At 40.0% G+C, this 27,999-nt stretch overlaps 1 protein-coding gene across 1 annotated transcript in view; it reads right to left on the reverse strand.

Annotated features, from left to right (window-relative positions):
• Positions 1 to 27,999, reverse strand: part of LOC128649980 (bifunctional heparan sulfate N-deacetylase/N-sulfotransferase 4) — a 904,342-nt gene that overhangs the window by 17,244 nt on the left and 859,099 nt on the right. Inside the window, exon 12 of the mRNA XM_053703589.1 lies at positions 2,481 to 2,583. Coding sequence (XP_053559564.1) covers positions 2,481 to 2,583 — 103 coding nt within the window. The remainder of the gene's footprint in view (positions 1 to 2,480; positions 2,584 to 27,999) is intronic.

The following is a 27,999-nucleotide window of genomic DNA, read 5'->3' on the forward strand; positions in this document are numbered from 1 at the left end:
TTTAGTAAATTTATTTAATTATAGTGTAGTGCTAGGTGTTATTGTAACTTAGGTTAGGTTTTATTTTACAGGTACTTTTGTATTTATTTTAGCCAGGTAGTTATTAAATAGTTAATAACTATTTAATAACTATTGTACCTAGTTAAAATAAATCCAAACTTGCCTGTAAAATAAAAATAAATTCTAAGCTAGCTACAATGTAACTATTAGTTATATTGTAGCTAGCTTAGGGTTTATTTTATTGGTAAGTATTTAGTTGTAAATATGAATAATTTAGGTAATGATAGGAATTTTTATTTAGATTTATTGTAATTATATTTAAGTTAGGGGGTGTTAGGGTTAGGGTTAGACTTAGGTTTAGGGTTAATAAATTTAGTATAGTGGCGGTGACGTTGGGGGTGGCAGATTAGGGGTTAATAAGTGTAGGTAGGTGGCGGCAATGTTAGGGACGGCAGATTAGGGGTTAATAATATTTAACTAATGTTTGCAAGGCAGGAGTGTGGCAGTTTAGGGGTTAATATGTTTATTATAGTGGTGGTGACGTTGGGGGCGGCAGATTAGGGGTTAATAAGTGTAGGTAGGTTGTGGCGACATTGGGGGCAGCAGATTAGGGGTTAATAAATATAATGTAGGTGGCGGTGATGTTGGGGGCAGAAGATTAGGAGTTCATAAATATAATGTAGGGGGTGGTGATGTTAGGGGCGGCAGATTAGGGGTTAATATTATTTAACTAGTGTTTGTGATGCGGGAGGGCCTCGGTTTAGGGGTTAATAGGTAGTTTATGGGTGTTAGTGTCATTTTTAGCCCTTTAGTTATGAGTTTTATGTTACAGCGTTGTACCATAAAACTCTTAACTACTGACTTTTAAATGCGTTAGGACTCTTGACGGGGTAGGGTGTACCGCTCACTTGAACTATCGCTGTCTAATATTGACATAGCATATGAGCCTACATAGGTTTATATTTCAACAAAGAATAACAAGAAAACAAATCAAATTTGATGATAAAAGTAAATTTGATGTTTAAAACTGCATGCCCTATCTGAATCATGAAAGTTTAATTTCGACTTGACTGTCCCTTTAAGGATAATAATATATATTTATTTTAACTTTATTGTTATTTTTCTTTTGTCCAGTCGCAGAAGGGTTTTTCCAGTGATAATATGTGAATATAATTTTCCTCTTATAACAGTTTTTACTTTACCACTATATATTATTTTTAAGAAGGATTGAACATTCAGTTAATTGAGTGACATGGATTAGGCCCAGTTTAACCCTTGAGCTCCCTTTAGCCGTGATTTATTGCTCCAAATGTATACACATAAGACAGAAGGGAGGAGATTGATAAAAAAATGTTTTATGCCTATAAACTTGATTCATACTTTTTATATGAATACATTTATTAATAAGCCAAGACTTACATTAAGCTTTTAATATATAGCTTTTGGAGTGGTCTATTGCTTAAATTGAAAAAGATAAATAATTAACAGCTTCCTATTAATGCTCACCAATTGATAAGAACTTCCTAATAATGCTCATTAAATATTAACTACAAATGTTCACCTTACCTATTAATTAATGAGCATTCAATACTGCTGTCTTAGTTCGGTTTAAACAGACACATCTTTAACTTCAGACAATTTTCTACATATTCAAAAGCGTCTCTTTCATTTGGATAATAGAAGCATTGGAGCATGTTTTTTAAGACACACACACATACACACACATATATACAGATACACTGACACACAAACACACACATATATACAGATACACAGACACACATTTATACACACACACACACACATACACACACATATATACAGATACACTGACACACATTTATACACACACACACACACACACATATATATATATATATATATATATATATATATATATATAATGTTTTGCTCTTTAATAATTCTCAACATCTACATAGCACAGATTAGATTATTAGTTATATCAAACCAGAGTATACTGTGTTTGTGGATGAAATGAACCACTAGGTGGCAATGATGTTTTGTTTATGATTGTACACTTAAGATTATATATAACATGATGAAACAATGACATTGAATTTTCTTGCTTCATTATCGGCTTGGAAGATTCTGTTTCTGGAATATCAGTTTGATAATTTGGTGCCTTCTGGCTATACCTTGTTGATTTAAGTACAACAAAAATTGGCTTAACAAAGAGCTACATAATGTTGTGAGTGTGAGAAAAGCAGTTGCCTGGTGGACAATTTACTATTGATAGATATTAGTATACTGTTTCATATGCTCTGCAAAATCCCTGCAAATGAAAATGTAGGGGAGCGTCCTATACTGTAACCATTTGTATAAGTTAACTAACTACTAGACAGAGAAGTAATAAAGAAAAACTGAAACCTAATATATTATGCATCTCTATTTGACCTAACTATTAAGATGAATCTGTAGTTGGTTTGCTTAGATATTTTATCCAATATTAACATACATACCTCAGGATCCATTGGTGGATATTTGCGACCCTTATTATATCCAAGACATTTTGTTTTTCCTCCTTCCAATAGCTGACACCAGAAACCTTTTTGTGTATCAAATCTACAAACACCCAAAGGCATAAGAATATCAATACAATTAAGTATAGTAACAATGAAGATTGCTAAAAACAATACACTATTATCAGAGGCTATAATAACTTTTGAATAAAAACAACATTCCTTTAATTAACAAATAGAATTTCTAATACATGATAAATATATTTATATTTTGCTTATATTGTAAGCTTTCTATTGAGCATTATCTTTTAATCTTCTGGTTTTAATATGCTTATCCCTATATTAGTTTATTTATTTTGCACCCTTGTATAGTGCTGTGTAAATACCAAACACATTACAAATAAGAATACAAAGAAACATAATTAAGGGACTTAGGGACAGATTTATCAAACCCTGTATGATGCTAATTCCAATGAACCACTAGGTGGCAATGATGTTTTGTTTATGATTGTACACTTAAGATTATATATAACATGATGAAACAATGACATTGAATTATTACATTATTACATTATTACAATAGTCATAAGACTGCTGCTCCTTATCTCTTCCGCCACTTCTGAGGCAGCGGACAGAAATCAGCCCGATCAGATACAATCGGATTGATTGGCAACCCCTGCTTTTGTCAGGGGGCGGTATTGCACAAGCATTTCACGAGAAATGCTTGTGCAATAATAAATGCAGACAGCGTATGCTGTCAGCATTTAGCGATGTGCGGCGGACATGATCAGCTACTGCGGATTATGTCCCACCTGCACAATAATAAATCGGCCCCTTGGAGTTGATCAAAATCCTTAAGAAAAATGTAATAATTTTTCTACAGATTTCACCATTAAAGTTAATGTTGATTTCTGTAGATAACTCATTTGATAGGCTTTTAAAAAGGACTTTAATCAATCCGTAAATAATTCAAAGTAGATAGGTTAGTTTTAAAGAACATTCACATCTGACTATGGGACTATTGTAGAAAGAAGCATTAGATAACTTTTTCTAAAGGATTGTGATCAACACCTATATATTCTATTTCTAATCCCAACACACACACAGACATACACATACACACACACACATACATACTCACACACATGCACACACATACACACACACACACACACATATACACATATCACACACATATACACGCACATATACACATACATACACACACAGAGACACACAGGCACACACATATACACACATGCACACACACATACACACACACATATACACAAACACACACACATGCCTACACACATATACACACATACAAACACATAAACACACACATATACACACACATATACACACACACATACATAATCACACACACACACACACACACACATACAGTGGGGCAAAAAAGTATTTAGTCAGCCACCAATTGTGCAAGTTCTCCCACTTAAGAAGATGAGAGAGGCCTGTAATTTTCATCATAGGTATACCTCAACTATGAGAGACAAAATGTGGAAACAAATCCAGACAATAACATTGTCTGATTTGGAAAGAATTTATTTGCAAATTATTGTGGAAAATAAGTATTTGGTCAATATCAAAAGTTAATCTCAATACTTTGTTATATATCCTTTGTTGGCAATGACAGAGGTCAAACATTTTCTATGAGTCTTCACAAGGTTGTCACACACTGTTGCTGGTATGTTGGCCCATTCCTGCATGCAGATCTCCTCTAGAGCAGTGATGTTTTGGGGCTGTCGCTGGGCAACACAGACTTTCAACTCCCTTCAAAGGTTTTCTATGGGGTTGAGATCTGGAGACTGGCTAGACTACTCCAGGACCTTGAAATTCTTCTTACGAAGCAACTCCTTCGCTGCCCGGGCGGTGTGTTTGGGATCATTGTAATGCTGAAAGACCCAGCCACGTTTCATCTTCAATGCCCTTGCTGATGGAAGGAGGTTTGCACTCAAAATCTCACGAAACATGGACCCATTCATTCTTTCATGTACACAGATCAGTCGTCCTGTTCCCTTTGCAGAGAAACAGCCCCAAAGCATGATGTTGCCCCCCCCATGCTTCATAGTAGCTATGGTGATCATTAGTTGCAACTCAGCATTCTCTCTCCTCCAAACACGACGAGTTGTGTTTCTACCAAACAGTTCTATTTTGGTTTCATCTGACCATATGACATTCTCCCAATCTGCTTCTGGATCATCCAAATGCTCTCTAGCATACTTCAGACGGTCCCGGATATGTACTGGCTTAAGCAGGGGGACACGTCTGGCACTGCAGGATCTGAGTCCCTGGCGGCGTATTGTGTTACTGATGGTAGCCTTTGTTATGTTGGTCCCAGCTCTCTGCAGGTCATTCACTAGGTCCCCCCGTGTGGTTCTGGGATGTTTGCTCACCGTTCTTGTGATCATTTTGACCCCACGGGGTGAGATCTTGCATGGAGCCCCAGATTGAGGGAGATTATCAGTGGTCTTGTATGTCTTCCATTTTCTCATTATTGCTCCCACAGTTGATTTCTTCACACCAAGCTGCTCGCCTATTGCAGATTCTGTCTTCCCAGCCTGGTGCAGGTCTACAACTTTGTATCTGGTGTCCTTCGACAGCTCTTTGGTCTTCACCATAGTGGAGTTTGGAGTGTGACTGTTTGAGGTTGTGGACAGGTGTCTTTTATACTGATAACAAGTTCAAACAGGTGCCATTAATACAGGTAATGAGTGGAGGACAGAGGAGCCTCTTAAATAAGAAGATACAGGTCTGTGAGAGCCAGAAATCTTGCTTGTTTGTAGGTGACCAAATACTTATTTTCCACCATAATATGCAAATAAATTCTTTCCAAATCAGACAATGTGATTGTCTGGATTTGTTTCCACATTTTGTCTCTCATAGTTGAGGTATACGTATCATGAAAATTACAGGCCTCTCTCATCTTCTTAAGTGGGAGAACTTGCACAATTGGTGGCTGACTAAATACTTTTTTGCCCCACTGTATACACACACACATACACACACACAAACACATGCATACACACACACATACACAGACACACATACACACAAATATACACACACCCACACATAGAAATGATTCAAGAAACTTTTCTAAAGGATTGTTATCAGCACCTATATATTCTTCTTCTAAACCCCATCTGTGATTATGAATACTGTATTCTTCATAAGGATTACATGCAATTGTAACAAAATAGTTCTGTAAAAAAAATAGTAAATTATGGAAAAATTTAAATTCCTATTGAAATAACCCAGGGAAACCCCTATTTAACACAGGCTGAAGAAATTGTGCTAAAACTATGTTGCAGATGTAAAAGGCACTTCTAAGTACAAATATCAAAGTGTATTGTTGTCCTTATTGTAAAACGAGTTTCCCTGCCTCTGCTTGTGTGCTGATCAAGGGTATTGGCATAGTTGAAAGTTCTCTGCCAGATCCGACGTCTCCTCTAAAGAAGGAGACGTCAGTAAGGTGGTAAGATTGTGTCAAAATACACAAACACTTACAGCTAGATTACGAGTTTTGCGTTATGACTCAAAAAGCATCGGTATGCTTTTTCCCTAACACAACTATTACAAGTCTTGTCAGAATAGGTGTGCCACACACCTTTTTGGCCGTCATGCAACGTCAGTACTGCACTTTAAAAAAAGTCATTTTTCAATGGGACTTCAATAGCGCCGGTATTACGAGTTTTGCGGTGAGGCCAAAAAGTGAGCGGTACAGCCTAAAATGACAAGATCCGTACCGCCATCTAAAGTCAGTAGTTATGATTTTTATGCTACAAAGCTGTACCATAAAACTCATAACTAAAGTGGCACAAAATACACTAACGCCCATAAACTACCTATTAACCCTTAAACCAAGGCCCTCCCGCATCGCAAACACAATTTTAATATTATTAACCCCTAATCTGCCATCCGCCCACAACGCCGCTATAATAAACCTATTAACCACTAAACCGCAACCCCCCACAACGAAATATACTAAATTAAACTATTAACCCCTAAGTCTCTGGCCTCCCACATATCTACATAAATGTATTAACCGCTAAACCTAACCCTAACGTAACCCTAACCCTAACACCCCCTAACTTAAATATAATTAAAATAAATCTAAATAAACCTTACACTTATTAACTAAATAATTCATATTTAAAACTAAATACAAACTTGCCTGTGAAATAAAACCTAAGCTAGCTACAATATAACTAATAGTTACATTTTAGCTATCTTAGGTTTTATTTTTATTTCACAGCTAAGTTTATATTTATTTTAACTAGATAGACTAGTTAGTAAATATTTATTAACTATTTACTAACTACCTAGCTAAAATACATACAAAGTTACATGTAAAATAAAACCTAACCTGCCTTACACTAAAAACTAACATTACAATAAAATAAAATAAAATAAATTAAATTAAATTAATCAAATACAATTATCTAAATAAAAATAAAAAAAACTCTAAATTACACAAAATAAAAAACAAAATCAAAATTCAGCTAATAGAATGGAAGCTCAATCCTATTGGCTGATTGGATCAGCCAATAGGATGAAAGCTCAATCCTATTGGCTGATTGCAACAGCCAATAGGATTTTTCCCCTTTAATTCCTATTGGCTGATAGAATTCTATCAGCCAATCGGAATGTAAGGGACGCCATCTTGGATGACGTCACTTAAAGGGAAACTTCATTCTACAGCGACCATCAGAAGAAGAGGATGCTCCGCGCCAGATGTCTTGAAGATGGACCCGCTCTGCGCCAGATGGATGAAGATAGAAGATGCGTCTGGATGAAGACTTCCTCCCGCTTGGATGAAGACTTCTGTCGGCTTGGATGAAGACTTCTGCTCGCTTGGATGAAGTCTTCTGCTGGCTTCGATGAGGACTTCTGCCGGATTCGATGAGGATGGATGTCCAGTCTTCAAAAACTGTAAGTGGATCGTTGGGGGTTAGGTTTTTTTTTAAGGGTTTATTGGGTGGTTTTTATTTTTAACTTAGGGTATGGGCAATGTAAAAGAGCTAAATGCCCTTTTAAGGGCAATGCCCATCCAAATGCCCTTTTCAGGGCAATGGTTAGCTTAGGTTTATTTAGATAGAATTTTATTTGGGGGGTTTGGTTGTGTGGGTGGTGGGTTTTACTGTTGGGGTTTGTTTGTATTTTTTTTTACAGGTAAAAGAGCTGATTTCTTTGGGGCAATGTCCCACAAAAGGCCCTTTTAAGGGCCATTGGCAGTTTAGTGTAGGCTAGGGTTTTTTTTTAATTCTGAGGGGGATTTTTTATTTTGATAGGGCTATAAGGTTAGGAGTAATTCGTTTTTATTTTTGATAATTTCGTTTTTTATTTGTGTAATTTATTATATTTTTTTTGTAATTTAGATAATTGTATTTGATTAATTTAATTTATTTTATTTAATTGTAATGTTAGTTTTTAGTGTAAGGCAGGTTAGGTTTTATTTTACAGGTAACTTTGTATTTATTTTAGCTAGGTATTTAATAAATAGTTCATAACGATTTACTAACTAGTCTGGCTAGTTAAAATAAATACAAACTTAGCTGTGAAATAAAAATAAAACCTAACGGCTAGATTTAGAGTTTTGTCGGTAAGGACCCGTGTAGCTAACGCTGGCTTTTTTCTGGCCGCACCATAAAAATAACTCTGGTATTGAGAGTCAACAGAAAGGCTGCGTTAGGCTCCAAAAAAGGAGCGTAGAGCATATTTAACGCAACTGCAACTCTCGATACCAGAGTTGCTTACGGACGCGGCCAGCCTCAAAAACGTGCTTGTGCACGATTCACCCATAGGAAACAATGGGCTGTTTGAGCTGAAAAAAAACCTAACACCTGCAAAAAAGCCGCGTTCAGCTCCTAACGCAGCACCATTGTTTCCTATGGGGAAACACTTCCTATGTCTGCACCTAACACTCTAACATGTACCCCGAGTCTAAACACCCCTAACCTTACACTTATTAACCCCTATTCTGCTGCCCCCGCTATTGCTGACCCCTGCATATTATTATTAACCCCTAATCTGCCGCTCCGTAAACCGCCGCTACTTACATTATTCCTATGTACCCCTAATCTGCTGCCCCTAACACCGCTGACCCCTATATTATATTTATTAACCCCTAATCTGCCCCCTCAACGTCGCCTCCACCTGCCTACACTTATTAACCCCTAATCTGCCGAGCGGACCTGAGCGCTACTATAATAAAGTTATTAACCCCTAATCCGCCTCACTAACCCTATAATAAATAGTATTAACCCCTAATCTGCCCTCCCTAACATCGCCAACACCTAACTTCAATTATTAACCCCTAATCTGCCGACTGGAGCTCACCGCTATTCTAATAAATGTATTAACCCCTAAAGCTAAGTCTAACCCTAACACCCCCCTAAGTTAAATATAATTTTAATCTAACGAAATTAATTAACTCTTATTAAATAAATTATTCCTATTTAAAGCTAAATACTTACCTGTAAAATAAATCCTAATATAGCTACAATATAAATTATAATTATATTATAGCTATTTTAGGATTAATATTTATTTTACAGGTAACTTTGTATTTATTTTAACCATGTACAATAGCTATTAAATAGTTAAGAACTATTTAATAGCTAAAATAGTTAAAATAATTACAAAATTACCTGTAAAATAAATCCTAACCTAAGTTACAATTAAACCTAACACTATACTATCATTAAATTAATTAAATAAAATACCTACAATTACCTACAATTAAACCTAACACTACACTATCAATACATTAATTAAATACAATATCTACAAATAACTACAATGAAATAAACTAACTAAAGTACAAAAAATAAAAAAAAGAACTAAGTTACAAAAAAAAAATATATTTACAAACATAAGAAAAATATTACAACAATTTTAAACTAATTACACCTACTCTAAGCCCCCTAATAAAATAACAAAGCCTCCCAAAATAAAAAAATGCCCTACCCTATTCTAAATTACTAAAGTTCAAAGCTCTTTTACCTTACCAGCCCTGAACAGGGCCCTTTGCGGGGCATGCCCCAAGAAGTTCAGCTCTTTTGCCTGTAAAAAAAAACATACAATACCCCCCCCCAACATTACAACCCACCACCCACATACCCCTAATCTAACCCAAACCCCCCCTTAAATAAACCTAACACTAAGCCCCTGAAGATCATCCTACCTTGTCTTCACCATACCAGGTTCACCGATCGGTCCTGGCTCCAAAATCTTCATCCAACCCAAGCGGGGGCTGGCGATCCATCATCCGGTGGCTGAAGAGGTCCAGAAGAGGCTCCAAAGTCTTCATCCTATCCGGGAAGAAGAGTAGATCCGGACCGGCAACCATCATCTTCCAAGCGGCATCTTCTATCTTCATCCGATGAGGACCGGCTCCATCCTGAAGACCTCCACCGCGGACCCATCTTCATCCGGCGATGTCCAACTGAAGAATGACGGTTCCTTTAAGGGACGTCATCCAAGATGGCGTCCCTCGAATTCCGATTGGCTGATAGGATTCTATCAGCCAATCGGAATTAAGGTAGGAATATTCTGATTGGCTGATGGAATCAGCCAATCAGAATCAAGATCAATCTGTTTGGCTGATTGGATCCTATCAGCCAATCGGAATTCGAGGGACGCCATCTTGGATGACATCATTTAAAGGAACCGTCATTCGTCGTTCAGTCGTCAGCCAGGATGGATGTTCCGCGTCGGAGGTCTTCAGGATCCTGCTGCTCCGCTCCGGATGGATGACGATAGAAGATCCCGCTTGGATGAAGACTTCAATCGGATGGAAGACCTCTTCTGCCCCGCTTGGATGAAGACTTCTACCGGATAGAGGACCTCTTCTTGCTCCGCTTGGATGAAGAATTTGGCTCGGCTGGGTGAAGACGACCCAAGGTAGGGAGATCTTCAGGGACTTAGTGTTAGGTTTATTTAAAGGGGGTTTGGGTTAGATTAGGGGTATGTGGGTGGTGGGTTGTAATGTTGGGGGGGTATTGTATGTTTTTTTTTACAGGCAAAAGAGCTGAAATTCTTGGGGCATGCCCCGCAAAGGGCCCTGTTCAGGGCTGGTAAGGTAAAAGAGCTTCGAACTTTAGTAATCTAGAATAGGGTAGGGCATTTTTTTATTTTGGGGGGCTTTGTTATTTTATTAGGGGGCTTAGAGTAGGTGTAATTAGTTTAAAATTGTTGTAATATTTTTCTTATGTTTGTAAATATTTTTTTATTTTTTGTAACTTAGTTCTTTTTTATTTTTTGTACTTTAGTTAGTTTATTTCATTGTAGTTATTTGTAGGTATTGTATTTAATTAATTTATTGATAGTGTAGTGTTAGGTTTAATTGTAGGTAATTGTAGGTATTTTATTTAATTAATTTATTGATAGTGTAGTGTTAGGTTTAATTGTAACTTAGGTTAGGGTTTATTTTACAGGAAAATTTGTAATTATTTTAACTATTTTAGCTATTAAGTAGTTCTTAACTATTTAATAGCTATTGTACCTGGTTAAAATAAATACAAAGTTACCTGTAAAATAAATATTAATCCTAAAATAGCTATAATATAAATATAATTTATATTGTAGCTATATTAGAGTTTATTTTACAGGTAAGTATTTAGCTTTAAATAGGAATAATTTATTTAATAAGAGTTAATTAATTTCGTTAGATTAAAATTATATTTAGGTGAAAATATCCCAATAAAGGGATATAAAAGAGCGCTGATATTATAAAGGAAAACAAAAAACAATTGGCGGCTCTTTGCGGTCGGCAGATTAGGGGTTAATTATTGTAGGTAGCTCGCTGCGACGTTGTGGGGGGCAGGTTAGGGGTTAATAAATATAATATAGGGGTCGGCGATGTTAGGGCAGCAGAATAGGGGTACATAAGGATAACGTAGGTGGCGGTCGGCAGATTAGGGGTTAAAAAAATTAAATTGAGTGGCGGCGATGTGGGGGGGCCTCGGTTTAGGGGTACATAGGTAGTTTATGGGTGTTAGTGTACTTTAGAGTACAGTAGTTAAGAGCTTTATGAACTGGCGTTATCCCAGAAAGCTCTTAACTACTGACTTTTTTCTGCGGCTGGAGTTTTGTCGTTAGATTTCTAACGCTCACTTCAGACACGACTCTAAATACCGGAGTTATAAAGATCCCATTGAAAAGATAGGATACGCAATTGACGTAAGGGGATCTGCGGTATGGAAAAGTCGCGGCTGAAAAGTGAGCGTTAGACCCTTTTTTGAGTGACTCCAAATACCGGAGGTAGCCTAAAACCAGTGTTAGGAGCCTCTAACGCTGGTTTCACGGCTACCGCCAAACTCCAAATCTAGGCCCAAGATAGCTACAATGTAACTATTAGTTATATTGTAGCTAGCTCAGGTTTTATTTCACAGGTAAGTTTGTATTTATTTTTAAATAGGAATTATTTAGGTAATAATTGTAAGGTTTATTTATATTTATTTTATTTATATTTAAGTTAGGGGGTGTTAGGGTTACGTTAGGGTTAGATTTAGGGGTTAATATATTTATGTAGTGTTAGTGATGTTGGAGGCCAGAGGTTTAGGGGTTAATAACTTTAGTATAGTGGCGGTGACATTGGGGGCGACAGATTAGGGGTTAATAACTGTAATGTAGGTTGCAGCAATGTTACAGGCGGCAAATTATGGGTTAATAAGTGTATTTAGGTGGCAGCAATGTTAGGGGAAGCAGATTAGGGGTTAATAACTGTAATGTAGGTGGAGGTGATGTTAGGGCCAGCAGATTAGGGGTTAATAACTGTAATGTAGGTGGCAGCGATGTTGGGGGCAGCAGATTAGGGGTGTTTAGACATTGTTTTTATGTTAGACATCAATGGGGCTGCGTTACGGAACTTTGTTAGGCTTTTTTTTTGCCGGCTCTCCCCATTGATGTCTATGGGGAAATTGTGCACAAGCACGTCAAAGCAGCGCTTGTATTTGGGTGAGGTTTGGAGTTCAATGACACAATCTACCTGAAACGAAAGTTAAGAAGCAGTGGAGATGGACTGAAATCACCCGATCTGATTGGAATGATTAACGCTCTCTGCTAGCGGCCGATTGGCTGCCGTTGAGCAGGGGGCGGCATTACACAAGCATTTTACTAGAAATGCTTTTGCAATGTTTATAGTTGACAGTGTATGCTGTCGGCATTCAGCAAGGTTGAGCAGACATGATTCGCTACAGCAAATCATGTCCACTTGACAATGTTAAATCTACTCCAATAACTCAATGTTTTCACAATCTGTCAATTGCAATCCTATATAATAAAAGACAAGAGTTTGTCTGAAGCCGTCATGCGCAGTTCAGACAAACTCTTGCCGCGAGGACCCGGCAGCAGCTCAGCTGTAAGAGGCGCGCGAGGACCCGGCAGCAGCTCAGCTGTAAGAGGCGCGCGAGGACCCGGCAGCAGCTCAGCTGTAAGAGGCGCGCGAGGACCCGGCAGCAGCTCGAGAGAGAGAGAGAGAGAGAGAGAGAGAGAGAGAGAGAGAGAGAGAGAGAGAGAGAGAGAGAGAGAATGAAAATGAATGAATGAATAACATAACACGGCCCGTGACAGGCAGATAGATTGGATTCATTAGAAATCATAAAACAGATTTTTTGCTACCACTAAACAGAAATAGAGCCTTATTTTTTTTTTTATTTACCTTTCAAAACTATATATAAATAAATACTGTATATATATATATATATATATATATATATATATATATATATATATATATATATATATATATATATATATATATATATACATAAGTGGAAATATTTAAATTGGGTCCAAAGTGTCAATATTTTGTGTGGCCACCATTATTTTCCAGCACACCCTTAACCCTCTTGGGCATGGAGTTCACTAGAGCTTCACAGGTTGCCATTGGAGTCCCCTTCTACTCCTCCATGAAAACATCACGGAGCTGGTGGATGTTAGAGACCTTGTGCTCCACCACCTTCCATTTGAGGATGTCCCACAGATTCTCAATAGGGTTTAGGTCTGGAGACATGCTTGGCCAGTCCATCACCTTTAACTTCAGCTTCTTTAGCAAGGCAATGCCGCCACACACGCTTGACACCATCGGACCACAGGACATGGTTCCAGTAATCTATGTCCTTAGTCTGCTTGTCTTCAGCAAACTGTTTTTGGGCTTTCTTGTGAATCATCTTTAGAAAAATGCTTCCTTCTTGGACGACAGACATGCAGACCAATTTGATGCAGTCTGCGTCGTATGGTCTGAGCACTGACAGGCTGACCCCCCACCCTTTCAACCTCTGCAGCAATGTTGGCAGCACTCATATGTCTATTTCCCAAAGGCAATCTCTGGATATGGCACTGAGTACGTGCACTCAACTTCTTTGGTTGACCATGGCGAGGCCTGTTCTGAGTGGAACCTGTCCTGTGAAACCGCTGTATGGTCTTGCCCACCGTGCTGCAGCTCAGTTTCAGGGTCTTGGCAATCTTCTTATAGCCTAGGCCATCTTTATGTGGAGCAACAATTATTTTTTTCAGATCCTCAGAGAGGTCTTTGAAATGAGCTGCCATGTTGAACTTCCAGTGACCAGTATGAGAGAGTGTTAGAGCGATAACACCAAATTTAACACACCTGCTCCACATTCACACCTGATATAGAAATTGAATCCAATAATTTTAAAACTAAGACATTCTTTAAAAAAGTTGATTCTAATAATTTCATCCAGGCAACAGTTGCCATCTTACAAGATGGAAAGTCAATATCCCTAGAGCCCAATTTCTTAGAATAAGGAAAAACTGTTCTACCTTAATGGATTATGAGGAGCAAGCAAGTATCCTAAGTATGAGATTCTCTGATAGAGGGTATGATAAATATAAGATTTCTACAAATCTAGAGGAAGTAAAAGGAGTAGGAAGAGACACATTGTTACAATACAAGAACAAGAATATAAGACGTGAGCCCTGTGAGACTGAAATTACAGATATGATAGTCCCATTTATAACCAATTATAATGGTGAACACAAAAAAATTGAAAGAATCATACACAAACATTGGCATGTGGTGAGAGAAGATCCCATTATTGGAGAAAAAGTATCAATGAGACCAAAAATGTATATATAAGAAATCCAATAACCTTAAAAGCATTCTAGCACCAAGCGAATACAAAAAGGGTAATTCTACATGTATTCAAAAAGATCTACTAGGAATTAAAACTAATGGCTTCTACCCATGTCACTGTTGCAAGTCCTGCCACTTTAGCTCCAAAATTAAAGAGTTTACCTCCAGCCAAACAAGAGAAAGATTAACAATAAAGGACACAATAAGATGCACAAACAAGGGAATTGTATATTTAATTAAATGCAGCTGCAATAAGCAATATTTAGGGGAAACTACCAGAACTCTCAGAGAAAGGATCAGGGAACACCTTTGGCTTATTGAAAAAGGGAAAAAAGACACCTGTGACAGACCTCTCTGTCAGTACTTGAAGGGTTAATTCTGTTCAGTTTTGAGAAACTATTTTCTGAGACAGGTTTCCTAGCATATTGTGTAATGTAATTAAGTTTATGTGATAAGCATTCACTGCTAGGTGATAAGAAGGACTCCATTGTTTTCTTGTGTTTAAATTGTTTATTTGGTTAAGTAATGTAATTCTATTGTATCATGTCAAAGGGCGTCTTCCATCTATCTAATGTAAAATACTCTTTCAACCCCCCATCTGGTCTCAAACCTGCATAAATACTGGGCATATAGCCCTCAATAAAGTACATTCTGTTTTTACCTTCAAGATGGTGCCTGGTCTCATGTTTGGGGGGAATTATCTGGGTTTGTGTGTGTTGCTGATCCCACATTCAGGGCATCTTTCATCTGGTATTAACCCTTGATATCTGGTGATACCATAACAATTGGTGGCAAGCAACGGGATGATCCTCATCGCCCAGAAGAGCAACTACACAAGCCAGTAACCTCAGGAAGAGGGGGATTATTACAATACTTACCAAGATGGAAGGAGTACCAGGGACCGAAGGAACCAATGGGCCCAGCATATCAGACAGAACCCCCGAAGAAGCAAGCTTTGATCGGGCGGTTAAAATAAGACTGGCACATTATGGCCCCAACCCATCTGCCGAAATTATCGACCGGGTCATAGCAGCTGTGGAGGCCAACCTACTTCGCCAAAGCGGCGCTGCAGCAGCCCAAGTCACAGCAACCTCAGTGGAAAAGAGAAAATTAAATTTTGCAGCTTTTAAAAACTTCCTGTAAACAGAAGGAGAGATTGATGGGAACATTGCGGATTTTGAGAGGCAATGTGCACTACACAAGGTACCTGCAGAGGACTGGGTCATGATATTATCCGGAAAATTATCCGGCCGGGCCAGCGAGGCTTTTCGGGCCATTCTAGATGAGGAAGTCGGGATTATAATGCTGTAAAAGAGGCTCTGCTCTCCAGGTATGCGGTTACACCAGAGGCATACAGGAGGCAGTTCAGAGACACTGTTAAACTAGCTGGAGATTCCTACGTCGAGTGGGCATGTAAGGTGCACCGCACAGCAGCTCACTGGATAGCGGGGTGCCAAGCCGTATCTGGGGAATAGGTGTTGCAGCTATTCCTGTTGGAACATTGCTTCAACAAGTTACCCGCAGGAGTTCGAGAGTGGGACCGTAAACCCTCCACCCTGCATGAAGCTGCTCGCTTGGCAGATGAGTATACGGATACCCGCAAACTGGACACTGCTACCACTAAGCCCCGTGTCAGAGTGGAGTACCGACCCAAAGTCACGCCAGCAGCTACCAGTTACCAACCCCCGGCACACCGCTCTACCACACAGCCTCCAGCCACGAACTATCCTCAGAGAGCCTGGTTCAACTCACGGAACTACTCACAACCTTTTCGGTGCTTTGGATGTAAGCAACTAGGGCACAAAAGACCAGAGTGTCCCCTAAACGCAGCGAACCAAGCACAGTCCTGGAGAAGACCCGCCGGCGGAATCCCACGTAACCCTCAGCCTGCGGCCCACTGCGTAGAGGTGGAAGAATGCTGGGGCATCCTACATGAAGCAGACCCCGTGCAAGCTGCCCACCGCAATAACCGGCAACTGGTTAAAGTGAATTGGAAGGAGGTCAGTGGTTTACGGGATACTGGTGGTACCATGACCTTGCTCCAAAAGAACTTAATGTCTGAGAACCAGCACACCAGAGACACTGTGGCTGTGAGGGTAGCAGGGGGCGCTGTGTTCCGCCTACCTGTTGCCCGGGTACATTTGGATTGGGGAGTGGGCTCTAGACATGTGAATGTGGGGGGGTCATGAAGGACTTACCAGCTGATGTTCTCCTTGGAAATGACTTGCCCCCCTTGTTTCTGCCTACACTCCCATGGGTCCCGCCAATGTTAACCCTGTGACTACCCGTGCCCAGATCCGTGCCACAGAGACTGACCCACCTGCTGCTGAGCCCCAGGACGCTGAGCTCAGTAAATCTCTATCCGCCATTGATACGTAGAAGTCCCGTTACAATGCGCTGATGAAGGAGAAGAGTCAAGTAGAGGATGAAATGGTCACGTTAAACAATCGTGTAACAGTGCTAGCGGGAGAGAAGAGGAGCACAGAGGAAAAAGCACATTTAGAACGGGAATCTCTGCTAGACAAGCTGCACCGACAGACTGCAGAAAACACCAGCTTGAGAGTGGAACATAAAGACAAACTTAGCGACACTGGAGGAGAAGCTGACGCTGGCTCATAGTGAGGTGCAGCAACTCAAGGGCACCCTATGTCAGTATGAAGGGATTGTGGATACCTATAAAGAGCAGGTACAAAAAACTCGTAAAGAAGCTGATGAGATTTTGAAGGACTGTTTAGTCCTGGTCTGGGCACTGAAGAAGTTGAACTCTTATTTATACGGACAGGAATTCTCTCTCATAACGGGAATGGAGATGGATTGTCCCGGCAAACTGACATGCCTACCACCTCCTAGTCCGGTCATCCCCAAGCTGACCCGTCAAAGGGTCAAGCCGGGTCTGCCGGAGTGTCCCACCAGGAGGGAGCCGTGTGACAGACCTCTCTGTCAGTACTTGAAGGGTTAACTCTGTTCAGTTTTGAGAAACTATTTTCTGAGATAGGTTTCCTAGCATATTGTGTACTGTAATTAAGTTTATGTGATAAGCATTCACTGCTAGGTGATAAGAAGGTCTCCATTGTTTTCTTGTGTTTAAATTGTTTATTTGGTTAAGTAATGTAATTCTATTGTATCATGTCAAAGGGCGTCTTCCCTCTATCTAATGTAAAATACTCTTCCAACCCCCCATCTGGTCTCAAACCTGCATAAATACTGGGCATATAGCCCTCAATAAAGTACATTCTGTTTTTACCTTCAAGATGGTGCCTGGTCTCATGTTTGGGGGGAATTATCTGGGTTTGTGTGTGTTGCTGATCCCACATTCAGGGCATCTTTCATCTGGTATTAACCCTTGATATCTGGTGATACCATAACAACATCCATCTATATAAGCATTTTAGAGATGTACACAATAATAACTCAAAGGAACTGAGATTCTGGGGTGTAGTGAAAGTCCAACCAGACTGGCGGGGAGGGAATTTTGAAACTAAACCCTACACCCCCTGGGACTCAATTCTGAATTAGACGTCACCCCATTTATGTACGAATAGATAAGGACTATACACTCTATGGCCTCTAGTTATTAAGGTCTGTCGGACCTGATCCGACAGTGCGGATCAGGTCCGATAGACTTCGCTGAATACGGCGAGCAATACGCTCGCCGTATTCAAGATTGCACCAGCAGCTCACAAGAGCTGCTGGTGCAACGCCGCCCCCTGCAGACTCGCGGCCAATAGGCCTCCAGCAGGGGGTGTCAATCAACCCATACTCGATCAGGTTGATTTCCGGCGATGTCTGTCCGCCTGCTCAGAGCAGAGTAGGGGTGAGTGGTGGGTTTTAATGTTGGGGGAGGTGTTGTATTTTATTTTACAGGTAAAAGAGCAGATTACTTTGGGGCAATGCCCCACTGGTTAAAGAGCTGATTACTTTTGTAATTTAGTATAGGGTAGGGAATTTTATTATTTTGGGGGGATTTTTTATTTTATTAGGGGTCTTAGATTATGTGTAATTAGATAAAAATTATTGTAATATTTTTTTATTTTTTGTAATTTAGTGTTTTTTTTGTAATATAGTTTCGTTTATTTAATTGTATTTTAGTTTAGATCATTGTAGCTAATGTATTTAATTAATTTATTGATAGTGTAGTGTTAGGTGTATTTGTAACTTAGGTTAGGATTTATTTTACAGGTCATTTTGTAATTATTTTAACTAGGTAGCTATGAAATAGTTAATAACTATTTAATAGCTATTGTACCTAGTTAAAATAAATACAAAGTTGCCTGTAAAATAAATATAAATCCTAAAATAGCTACAATGTAACTATTAGTTATATTGTAGCTATATTAGGGTTTATTTTATAGGTAAGTATTTATTTTTAAATAGGAATAATTTATTTAATTATAGTAAATTTATTTAGATTTCTTTAAATTATATTTAACTTAGGGGGGTGTTAGGGTTAGACTGTAGGTAGGTGGCGGTGACGTTGGGGGGGCAGATTAGGGGTTAATAAATATAATGTAGGTGGCGGCGGTGTCCGGTCGGCAGATTAGGGGTTAAATAATTTTATTATAGTGTTTTCGATGTGGGGGGGGGTTGGTTTAGGGGTTAATAGGTAGTTTATGGGTGTTAGTGTACTTTGTAGCACAGTAGTTAAGAGCTTTATGTTCCGGCGTTAGCCCATAAAACTCTTAACTACTGACTTTTTTATGTGGTAGGAGTCTTGGAGGTAGAGGCTGTACCGCTCACTTCTTCCAAGACTCGTAATACCGGCATTAGGCAAATCCCATTAAAAAGATAGGATACGCAATTAACGTAAGGGGATTTGCGGTAGCCTCGAGTCACAGAAAAAAAGTGAGCGGTACACCTGTACCTGTCTGACTCGTAATACCAGTGGGCGTTAAAAAGCAGCATTAGGACCCTTAACGCTGCTTTTTAAGTCTAACGCAGAACTCAAAATCTAGGTGATTGTGTTTTTAAAATGTGTTTTTTTATCTTAACCTATTAAAAGTTAAGTTTTAACCCCTTCTTTCGGGGAACCTAATATTTTCTATCAACTACAGTGGGGCAAAAACATAATTTATGCTTACCTGATAAATTTATTTCTCTTGTAGTGTATCCAGTCCACGGATCATCCATTACTTATGGGATATTAACTCCTCCCCAACAGGAAGTGCAAGAGGATTCACCCAGCAGAGCTGCTATATAGCTCCTCCCCTAACTGCCATTACCAGTCATTCGACCGAAAACATGCAGAGAAAGGAAAACCATAGGGTGCAGTGGTGACTGTAGTTTAATGGAAAAATTACCTGCCTTAAAGTGACAGGGCGGGCCGTGGACTGGATACACTACAAGAGAAATAAATTTATCAGGTAAGCATAAATTATGTTTTCTCTTGTTAAGTGTATCCAGTCCACGGATCATCCATTACTTATGGGATACCAATACCAAAGCTAAAGTACACGGATGACGGGAGGGACAGGCAGGCTCTTTATACGGAAGGAACCACTGCCTGAAGAACCTTTCTCCCAAAAACAGCCTCCGAAGAAGCAAAAGTGTCAAATTTGTAAAATTTGGAAAAAGTATGAAGAGAAGACCAAGTTGCAGCCTTGCAAATCTGTTCAACAGAAGCCTCATTCTTAAAGGCCCAAGTGGAAGCCACAGCTCTAGTAGAATGTGCTGTAATTCTTTCAGGAGGCTGCTGTCCAGCAGTCTCATAGGCTAACCGTATTATGCTACGAAGCCAAAAGGAGAGAGAGGTAGCCGAAGCTTTTTGACCTCTCCTCTGACCAGAATAAACGACAAACAGGGAAGACGTTTGTCGAAAATCCTTAGTTGCCTGTAGATAAAATTTCAGGGCACGGACTACATCTAGATTGTGTAGCAGACGTTCCTTTTTCGAAGAAGGATTAGGACACAAAGATGGAACCACAATCTCTTGATTGATATTCCTGTTAGTGACCACCTTAGGTAGGAACCCAGGTTTAGTACGCAGAACTACCTTGTCTGAATGAAAAATCAGATAAGGAGAATCACAATGTAAGGCAGATAACTCAGAGACTCTTCGAGCCGAGGAAATCGCCATTAAAAACAGAACTTTCCAAAATAACAACTTGATATCAATGGAATGAAGGGGTTCAAACGGAACCCCCTGTAAAACATTAAGAACTAAGTTCAAACTCCATGGTGGAGCAACAGTTTTAAACACAGGCTTGATCCTAGCTAAAGCCTGACAAAAAGCTTGAACGTCCGGAAGTTCTGACAGACGTTTGTGTAAAAGAATGGACAGAGCTGAAATCTGTCCCTTTAAGGAACTAGCGGATAAACCCTTTTCTAAACCTTCTTGTAGAAAAAACAATATCCTCGGAATCCTAACCTTACTCCATGAGTAACTCTTGGATTCGCACCAATATAAGTATTTGCGCCATATCTTATGGTAAATCTTTCTGGTAACAGGCTTCCTAGCCTGTATTAAGGTATCAATAACTGACTCAGAAAAACCACGTTTTGATAAAATCAAGCGTTCAATTTCCAAGCAGTCAGCTTCAGAGAAATTAGATTTTGATGTTTGAAGGGACCCTGGATCAGAAGGTCCTGTTTCAGAGGTAGCGACCAAGGTGGACAGGATGACATGTCCACTAGATCTGCATACCAAGTCCTGCGTGGCCATGCAGGCGCTATTAGAATCACTGATGCTCTCTCCTGTTTGATTCTGGCAATCAATCGAGGAAGCATCGGGAAGGGTGGAAACACATAAGCCATCCCGAAGGTCCAAGGTGCTGTCAAAGCATCTATCAGAACCGCTCCCGGATCCCTGGATCTGGACCCGTAACGAGGAAGCTTGGCATTCTGTCGAGACGCCATGAGATCTATCTCTGGTTTGCCCCAACGTCGAAGTATTTGGGCAAAGACCTCCGGATGAAGTTCCCACTCCCCCGGATGAAAAGTCTGACGACTTAAGAATCTTCCTCCCAGTTCTCCACTCCCGGGATGTGGATTGCTGACAGGTGGCAAGAGTGAGACTCTGCCCAGCGAATTATCTTTGATACTTCCATCATTGCTAGGGAGCTTCTTGTCCCTCCCTGATGGTTGATGTAAGCTACAGTCGTGATGTTGTCCGACTGAAACCTGATGAACCCCCGAGTTGTTAACTGGGGCCAAGCCAGAAGGGCATTGAGAACTGCTCTCAATTCCAGAATGTTTATTGGTAGGAGACTCTCCTCCTGACTCCATTGTCCCTGAGCCTTCAGAGAATTCCAGACAGCGCCCCAACTTAGTAGGCTGGCGTCTGTTGTTACAATTGTCCAGTCCGGCCTGCTGAATGGCATCACCCTGGACAGATGTGGCCGAGAAAGCCACCATAGAAGAGAATTTCTGGTCTCTTGATCCAGATTCAGAGTAGGGGACAAGTCTGAGTAATTCCCATTCCACTGACTTAGCATGCACAATTGCAGCGGTCTGAGATGTAGGCGTGCAAAGGGTACTATGTCCATTGCTGCTACCATTAAGCCGATCACCTCCATGCATTGAGCTACTGACGGGTGTTGAATGGAATGAAGGACACGGCATGCATTTTGAAGCTTTGTTAACCTGTCTTCTGTCAGGTAAATCTTCATTTCTACAGAATCTATAAGAGTCCCCAAGAAGGGAACTCTTGTGAGTGGAAAGAGAGAACTCTTCTTTTCGTTCACCTTCCATCCATGCGACCTTAGAAATGCCAGTACTAACTCTGTATGAGACTTGGCAGTTTGAAAGCTTGAAGCTTGTATCAGAATGTCGTCTAGGTACGGAGCTACCGCAATTCCTCGCGGTCTTAGTACCGCCAGAAGAGCACCCAGAACCTTTGTGAAGATTCTCGGAGCCGTAGCCAATCCGAATGGAAGAGCTACAAACTGGTAATGCCTGTCTAGAAAGGCAAACCTTAGATACCGGTAATGATCTTTGTGAATCGGTATGTGAAGGTAAGCATCCTTTAAATCCACTGTGGTCACGTACTGACCCTTTTGGATCATGGGTAAAATTGTCCGAATAGTTTCCATTTTGAACGATGGAACTCTTAGGAATTTGTTTAGGATCTTTAAATCCAAGATTGGCCTGAAATTTCCCTCTTTTTTTGGAACCACAAACAGATTTGAGTAAAACCCTTGTCCTTGTTCCGACCGCGGAACCGGATGGATCACTCCCATTAATAAAAGATCTTGTACGCAGCGTAGAAACGCCTCTTTCTTTATTTGGTTTGTTGACAACCTTGACAGATGAAATCTCCCTCTTGGGGGAGAGAATTTGAAGTCTAGAAGGTATCCCTGAGATATGATCTCTAACGCCCAGGGATCCTGGACATCTCTTGCCCAAGCCTGGGCGAAGAGAGAAAGTCTGCCCCCCACTAGATCCGTTCCCGGATCGGGGGCCCTCGATTCATGCTGTCTTAGGGGCAGCAGCAGGTTTCCTGGCCTGCTTGCCCTTGTTCCAGGACTGGTTAGGTCTCCAGCCTTGTCTGTAGCGAGCAACAGCTCCTTCCTGTTTTGGTGCAGAGGAAGTTGATGCTGCTCCTGCTTTGAAATTACGAAAGGAACGAAAATTAGACTGTCTAGCCTTAGGTTTGGTTCTGTCTTGAGGCAGGGCATGGCCTTTACCTCCTGTAATGTCAGCGATAATTTCTTTCAACCCGGGCCCGAATAAGGTCTGCCCTTTGAAAGGTATATTAAGCAATTTAGATTTAGAAGTAACGTCAGCTGACCAGGATTTTAGCCACAGTGCTCTGCGTGCCTGAATGGCGAATCCGGAATTCTTAGCCGTAAGTTTAGTTAAATGTACTACGGCATCTGAAATAAATGAGTTAGCTAACTTAAGGGCTTTAAGCTTGTGTGTAATCTCATCTAATGGAGCTGATTCAAGTGTCTCTTCCAGAGACTCAAACCAAAATGCTGCTGCAGCCGTGACAGGCGCAATGCATGCAAGAGGTTGCAATATAAAACCTTGTTGAACAAACATTTTCTTAAGGTAATCCTCTAACTTTTTATCCATTGGATCTGAAAAGGCACAGCTATCCTCCACCGGGATAGTGGTACGCTTAGCTAAAGTAGAAACTGCTCCCTCCACCTTAGGGACCGTTTGCCATAAGTCCCGTGTGGTGGCGTCTATTGGAAACATCTTTCTAAATATCGGAGGGGGTGAGAACGGCACACCGGGTCTATCCCACTCCTTAGTAACAATTTCAGTAAGTCTCTTAGGTATAGGAAAAACGTCAGTACTCGCCGGTACCGCAAAATATTTATCCAACCTACACATTTTCTCTGGTATTGCAACTGTGTTACAATCATTCAGAGCCGCTAACACCTCCCCTAGTAATACACAGAGGTTTTCCAGCTTAAATTTAAAATTTGAAATATCTGAATCCAGTTTGTTTGGATCAGAACCGTCACCCGCAGAATGAAGCTCTCCGTCCTCATGTTCTGCAAATTGTGACGCAGTGTCTGAAATGGCCCTAATATTATCAGCGCACTCTGTTCTCACCCCAGAGTGATCACGCTTACCTCTTAGTTCTGGTAATTTAGCCAAAACTTCAGTCATAACAGTAGCCATATCCTGTAATGTGATTTGTAATGGCCGCCCAGATGTACTCGGCGCTACAATATCACGCACCTCCCGAGCGGGAGATGCAGGTACTGACACGTGAGGCGAGTTAGTCGGCATAACTCTCCCCTCGTTGTTTGGTGAAATATGTTCAATTTGTACAGATTGACTTTTATTTAAAGTAGCATCAATACAGTTAGTACATAAATTTCTATTGGGCTCCACTTTGGCTTTAGCACATATAGCACAGATATCTTCCTCTGAATCAGACATGTTTAACACACTAGCAAATAAACTAGCAACTTGGAAATACTTTTCAAGTAATTTACTATAATATGAAAACGTACTGTGCCTATAAGAAGCACAGAAAAAGTTATGACAGTTGAAAATTAATAAACTGAAAAGTTATAGCATCAAATCTTTGTAAAAAAAAACAAACAAAAAAAACACAATTTTAGCAAAGGATTGCTCCCATTAGCAAAGGATAACTAACCCTGATAGCCTCCCCCTCACACATAACAGTGAGAGAGATCAGTAAACTGTCATAAATTAAATAAAACGACTGCCAAGTGGAAAAAAATAGTGCTCAAAACATTTTTTCACCCAGTACCTCAGAAAATTAAACGATTTTACATGCCAGCAAAAAACGTTTAACATTAATAAATTGAGTGTTATTAAAAAGCCTGTTGCTAGTCCCTGCAAATTAGGCTAAAGTTTTATGCATACAGTATAATTCCAGTGAAGTGCCATTCCCCAGAATACTGAAGTGTAAAATATACATACATGACAGCCTGATACCAGTTGCTGCTACTGCATTTAAGGCTGAGTTTACATTATATCGGTATGGCAGAATTTTCTCATCAATTCCATTGTCAGAAAATAATAAGCTGCTACATACCTCTTTGCAGATTAATCTGCCCGCTGTCCCCTGATCTGAAGTTTACCTCTACTCAGATGGCCGAGAAACAGCAATATGATCTTAACTACTCCGGCTAAAATCATAGAAAAACTCAGGTAGATTCTTCTTCAAATTCTACCAGAGAAGGAATAACACACTCCGGTGCTATTATAAAATAACAAACTTTTGATTGAAGGTATGAAACTAAGTATAATCACCACAGTCCTCTCACACATCCTATCTATTCGTTGGGTGCAAGAGAATGACTGGTAATGGCAGTTAGGGGAGGAGCTATATAGCAGCTCTGCTGGGTGAATCCTCTTGCACTTCCTGTTGGGGAGGAGTTAATATCCCATAAGTAATGGATGATCCGTGGACTGGATACACTTAACAAGAGAAAAAGTATTTAGTTAGCCACCAATTGTGCAAGTTCTCCCACTTAAGAAGATGAGAGAGACCTGTCATTTTCATCATAGGTATACCTCAACTATGAGAGACAAAATGTGGAAACAAATCCAGACAATCACATTGTCTGAATTGGAAAGAATTTATTTGCATATTATGGTGGAAAATAAGTATTTGGTTACCTACAAACAAGCAAGATTTCTGGCTCTCACAGACCTGTATCTTCTTTACGAGGCTCCTCTGTCCTCCACTCATTACCTGTATATATGGCACCTGTTTGAACTTGTTATCAGTATAAAAGACACCTGTCCACAACCTCAAACAGTCACAATCGAAACTCCACTATGGTGAAGACCAAAGAGCTGTCAAAGGACACCAGAAACAAAATTGTAGACCTGCACCAGGCTGGGAAGACTGAATCTGCAATAGGCAAGCAGCTTGGTGTGAAGAAATCAACTGTGGGAGCAATAATTAGAAAATGGAAGACATACAAGACCACTGATAATCTCCCTCGATCTGGGGCTCCACGCAAGATCTCACCCCATGGGGTCAAAATGATCACAAGAACGGTGAGAAAATATCCCAGAACCACACAGGGGGACCTAGTGAATGACCTGCAGAGAGCTGGGACCAATGTAACAAAGGCTACCATCAGTAACACACTACGCTGCCAGGGACTCAGATCCTGCAGGGCCAGACGTGTCCCCCTGCTTAAGCCAGTACATGTCTGGGCCCGTCTGAAGTATGCTAGAGAGCATTTGGATGATCCAGAAGCGGATTGGGAGAATGTCATATGGTCAGATGAAACCAAGGTAGAACTGTTTGGTAGAAACACAACTCGTCGTGTTATGAGGAGAGAGAATGCTGAGTTGCAACCAAAGAACACCATACCTACTGTGAAGCATGGGGGGGGCAACATCATGCGTTGGGGCTGTTTATCTGCAAAGGGAACAGGACGACTGATCCGTGTACATGAAAGAATGAATGGGGCCATGTATCGTGAGATTTTAAGTGCAAACCTCCTTCCATTAGCAAGGGCATTGAAGATGAAACGTGGCTGGGTCTTTTAGCATGACAATGATCCCAAACACACCACCCGGGCAACAAAGGAGTGGCTTCATAAGAAGCATTTCAAGGTCGTGGAGTGACCTAGCCAGTCTCCAGATCTCAACCCCATAGAAAATCTTTGGAGGCAGTTGAAAGTCTGTGTTGCCCAGCGACAGCCCCAAAACATCACTACTCTAGAGGAGATCTGCATGCAGGAATGGGCCAACATACCAGCAACAGTGTGTGACAACCTTGTGAAGACTTACAGAAAATGTTTGACCTCTATCATTGCCAACAAAGGATATATATCAAAGTATTGAGATGAACTTTTGATATTGACCAAATACTTATTTTTCACCATATTTTGCAAATAAATTCTTTCCAAATCAGACAATGTGATTGTCTGGATTTGTTTCCACATTTTGTCTCTCATAGTTGAGGTATGCCTATGATGAAAATTACAGGCCTCTCTCATCTTCTTAAGTGGGAGAACTTGCACAATTGGTGGCTGACTAAATACTTTTTTGCCCCACTGTATATATAAAATTATAGTGTTGTTGAGTGCTATTCATGTACACACTTTTCCAGTGCTCGCTGGATTCCTGTAAATATTATTTCCTTTAGCGTACAGCACCTTTTCCTTCTCAGTATAATCTGGTTGCAGATAAGATTATTATATGTATTAATCTACATTATTGATTTAGGACACAACACTTGTAGTGCCATCGTTTCTTCTCTTTTTTGCATTTCATATGCATGTGTTTGTCTATTAGGGTTATAAGTAATTTAAGTGTTTTTATAAAAGCTCGCCACCTTTTATTTGGCGAGAAAAAAACTGTGAGATGCGCAGTGCGAAACTAACTCTTTACAGAATAATGCTGGGAATAGGGAGACTATTTAATATGCCCATGGAAAACCCATTTTACAAAAAACTATTACGCTTTGTATTTTGTACTTACATGTATTAATTTCTTGCTTTTTTGCACATCCAGTGTACTTAAATTATGATTTATACGGTGCATACCATTTATTCCTGTGTAATTTACATTACAAATTTTACATTTTTGATAAAATATTTGTGGTGAACAATTTTGTTACGATTTTTTATGCGCCTTAATAATACAATTTTTAATGTTGTATGATGTTTAAAATACAAATTTTATTGTGCACTTTGCATACAAAAATGCAGTGTATGCCACTTAGTGGGACACCCTGTTTTAAGGCTACAGAGTAGCTTTAGATCATTCCACCAGGGAAATATAAGTACTGGTAAGAATTGTTTTATAATCTCATTAGCCCAGAGAGCTTTAGATCATTGGGACAATAATATGAATTAACAGGTCAGTATGTTTTATAGAGGGTATTTCAGAGACTTCTTCAAGTACCACCTCAGAGTTCTCTATATTACATTGTGGAACTTTGAAAGGAATTACTATAGTTCCTTGAACTTCAGAAAAAAGTCTCCTCTTGGAGGAAGTTAT

The sequence above is a fragment of the Bombina bombina genome, chromosome 2 (assembly GCF_027579735.1).
Source record: "Bombina bombina isolate aBomBom1 chromosome 2, aBomBom1.pri, whole genome shotgun sequence".
Classification (NCBI taxonomy): Eukaryota; Metazoa; Chordata; class Amphibia; order Anura; family Bombinatoridae; genus Bombina; species Bombina bombina.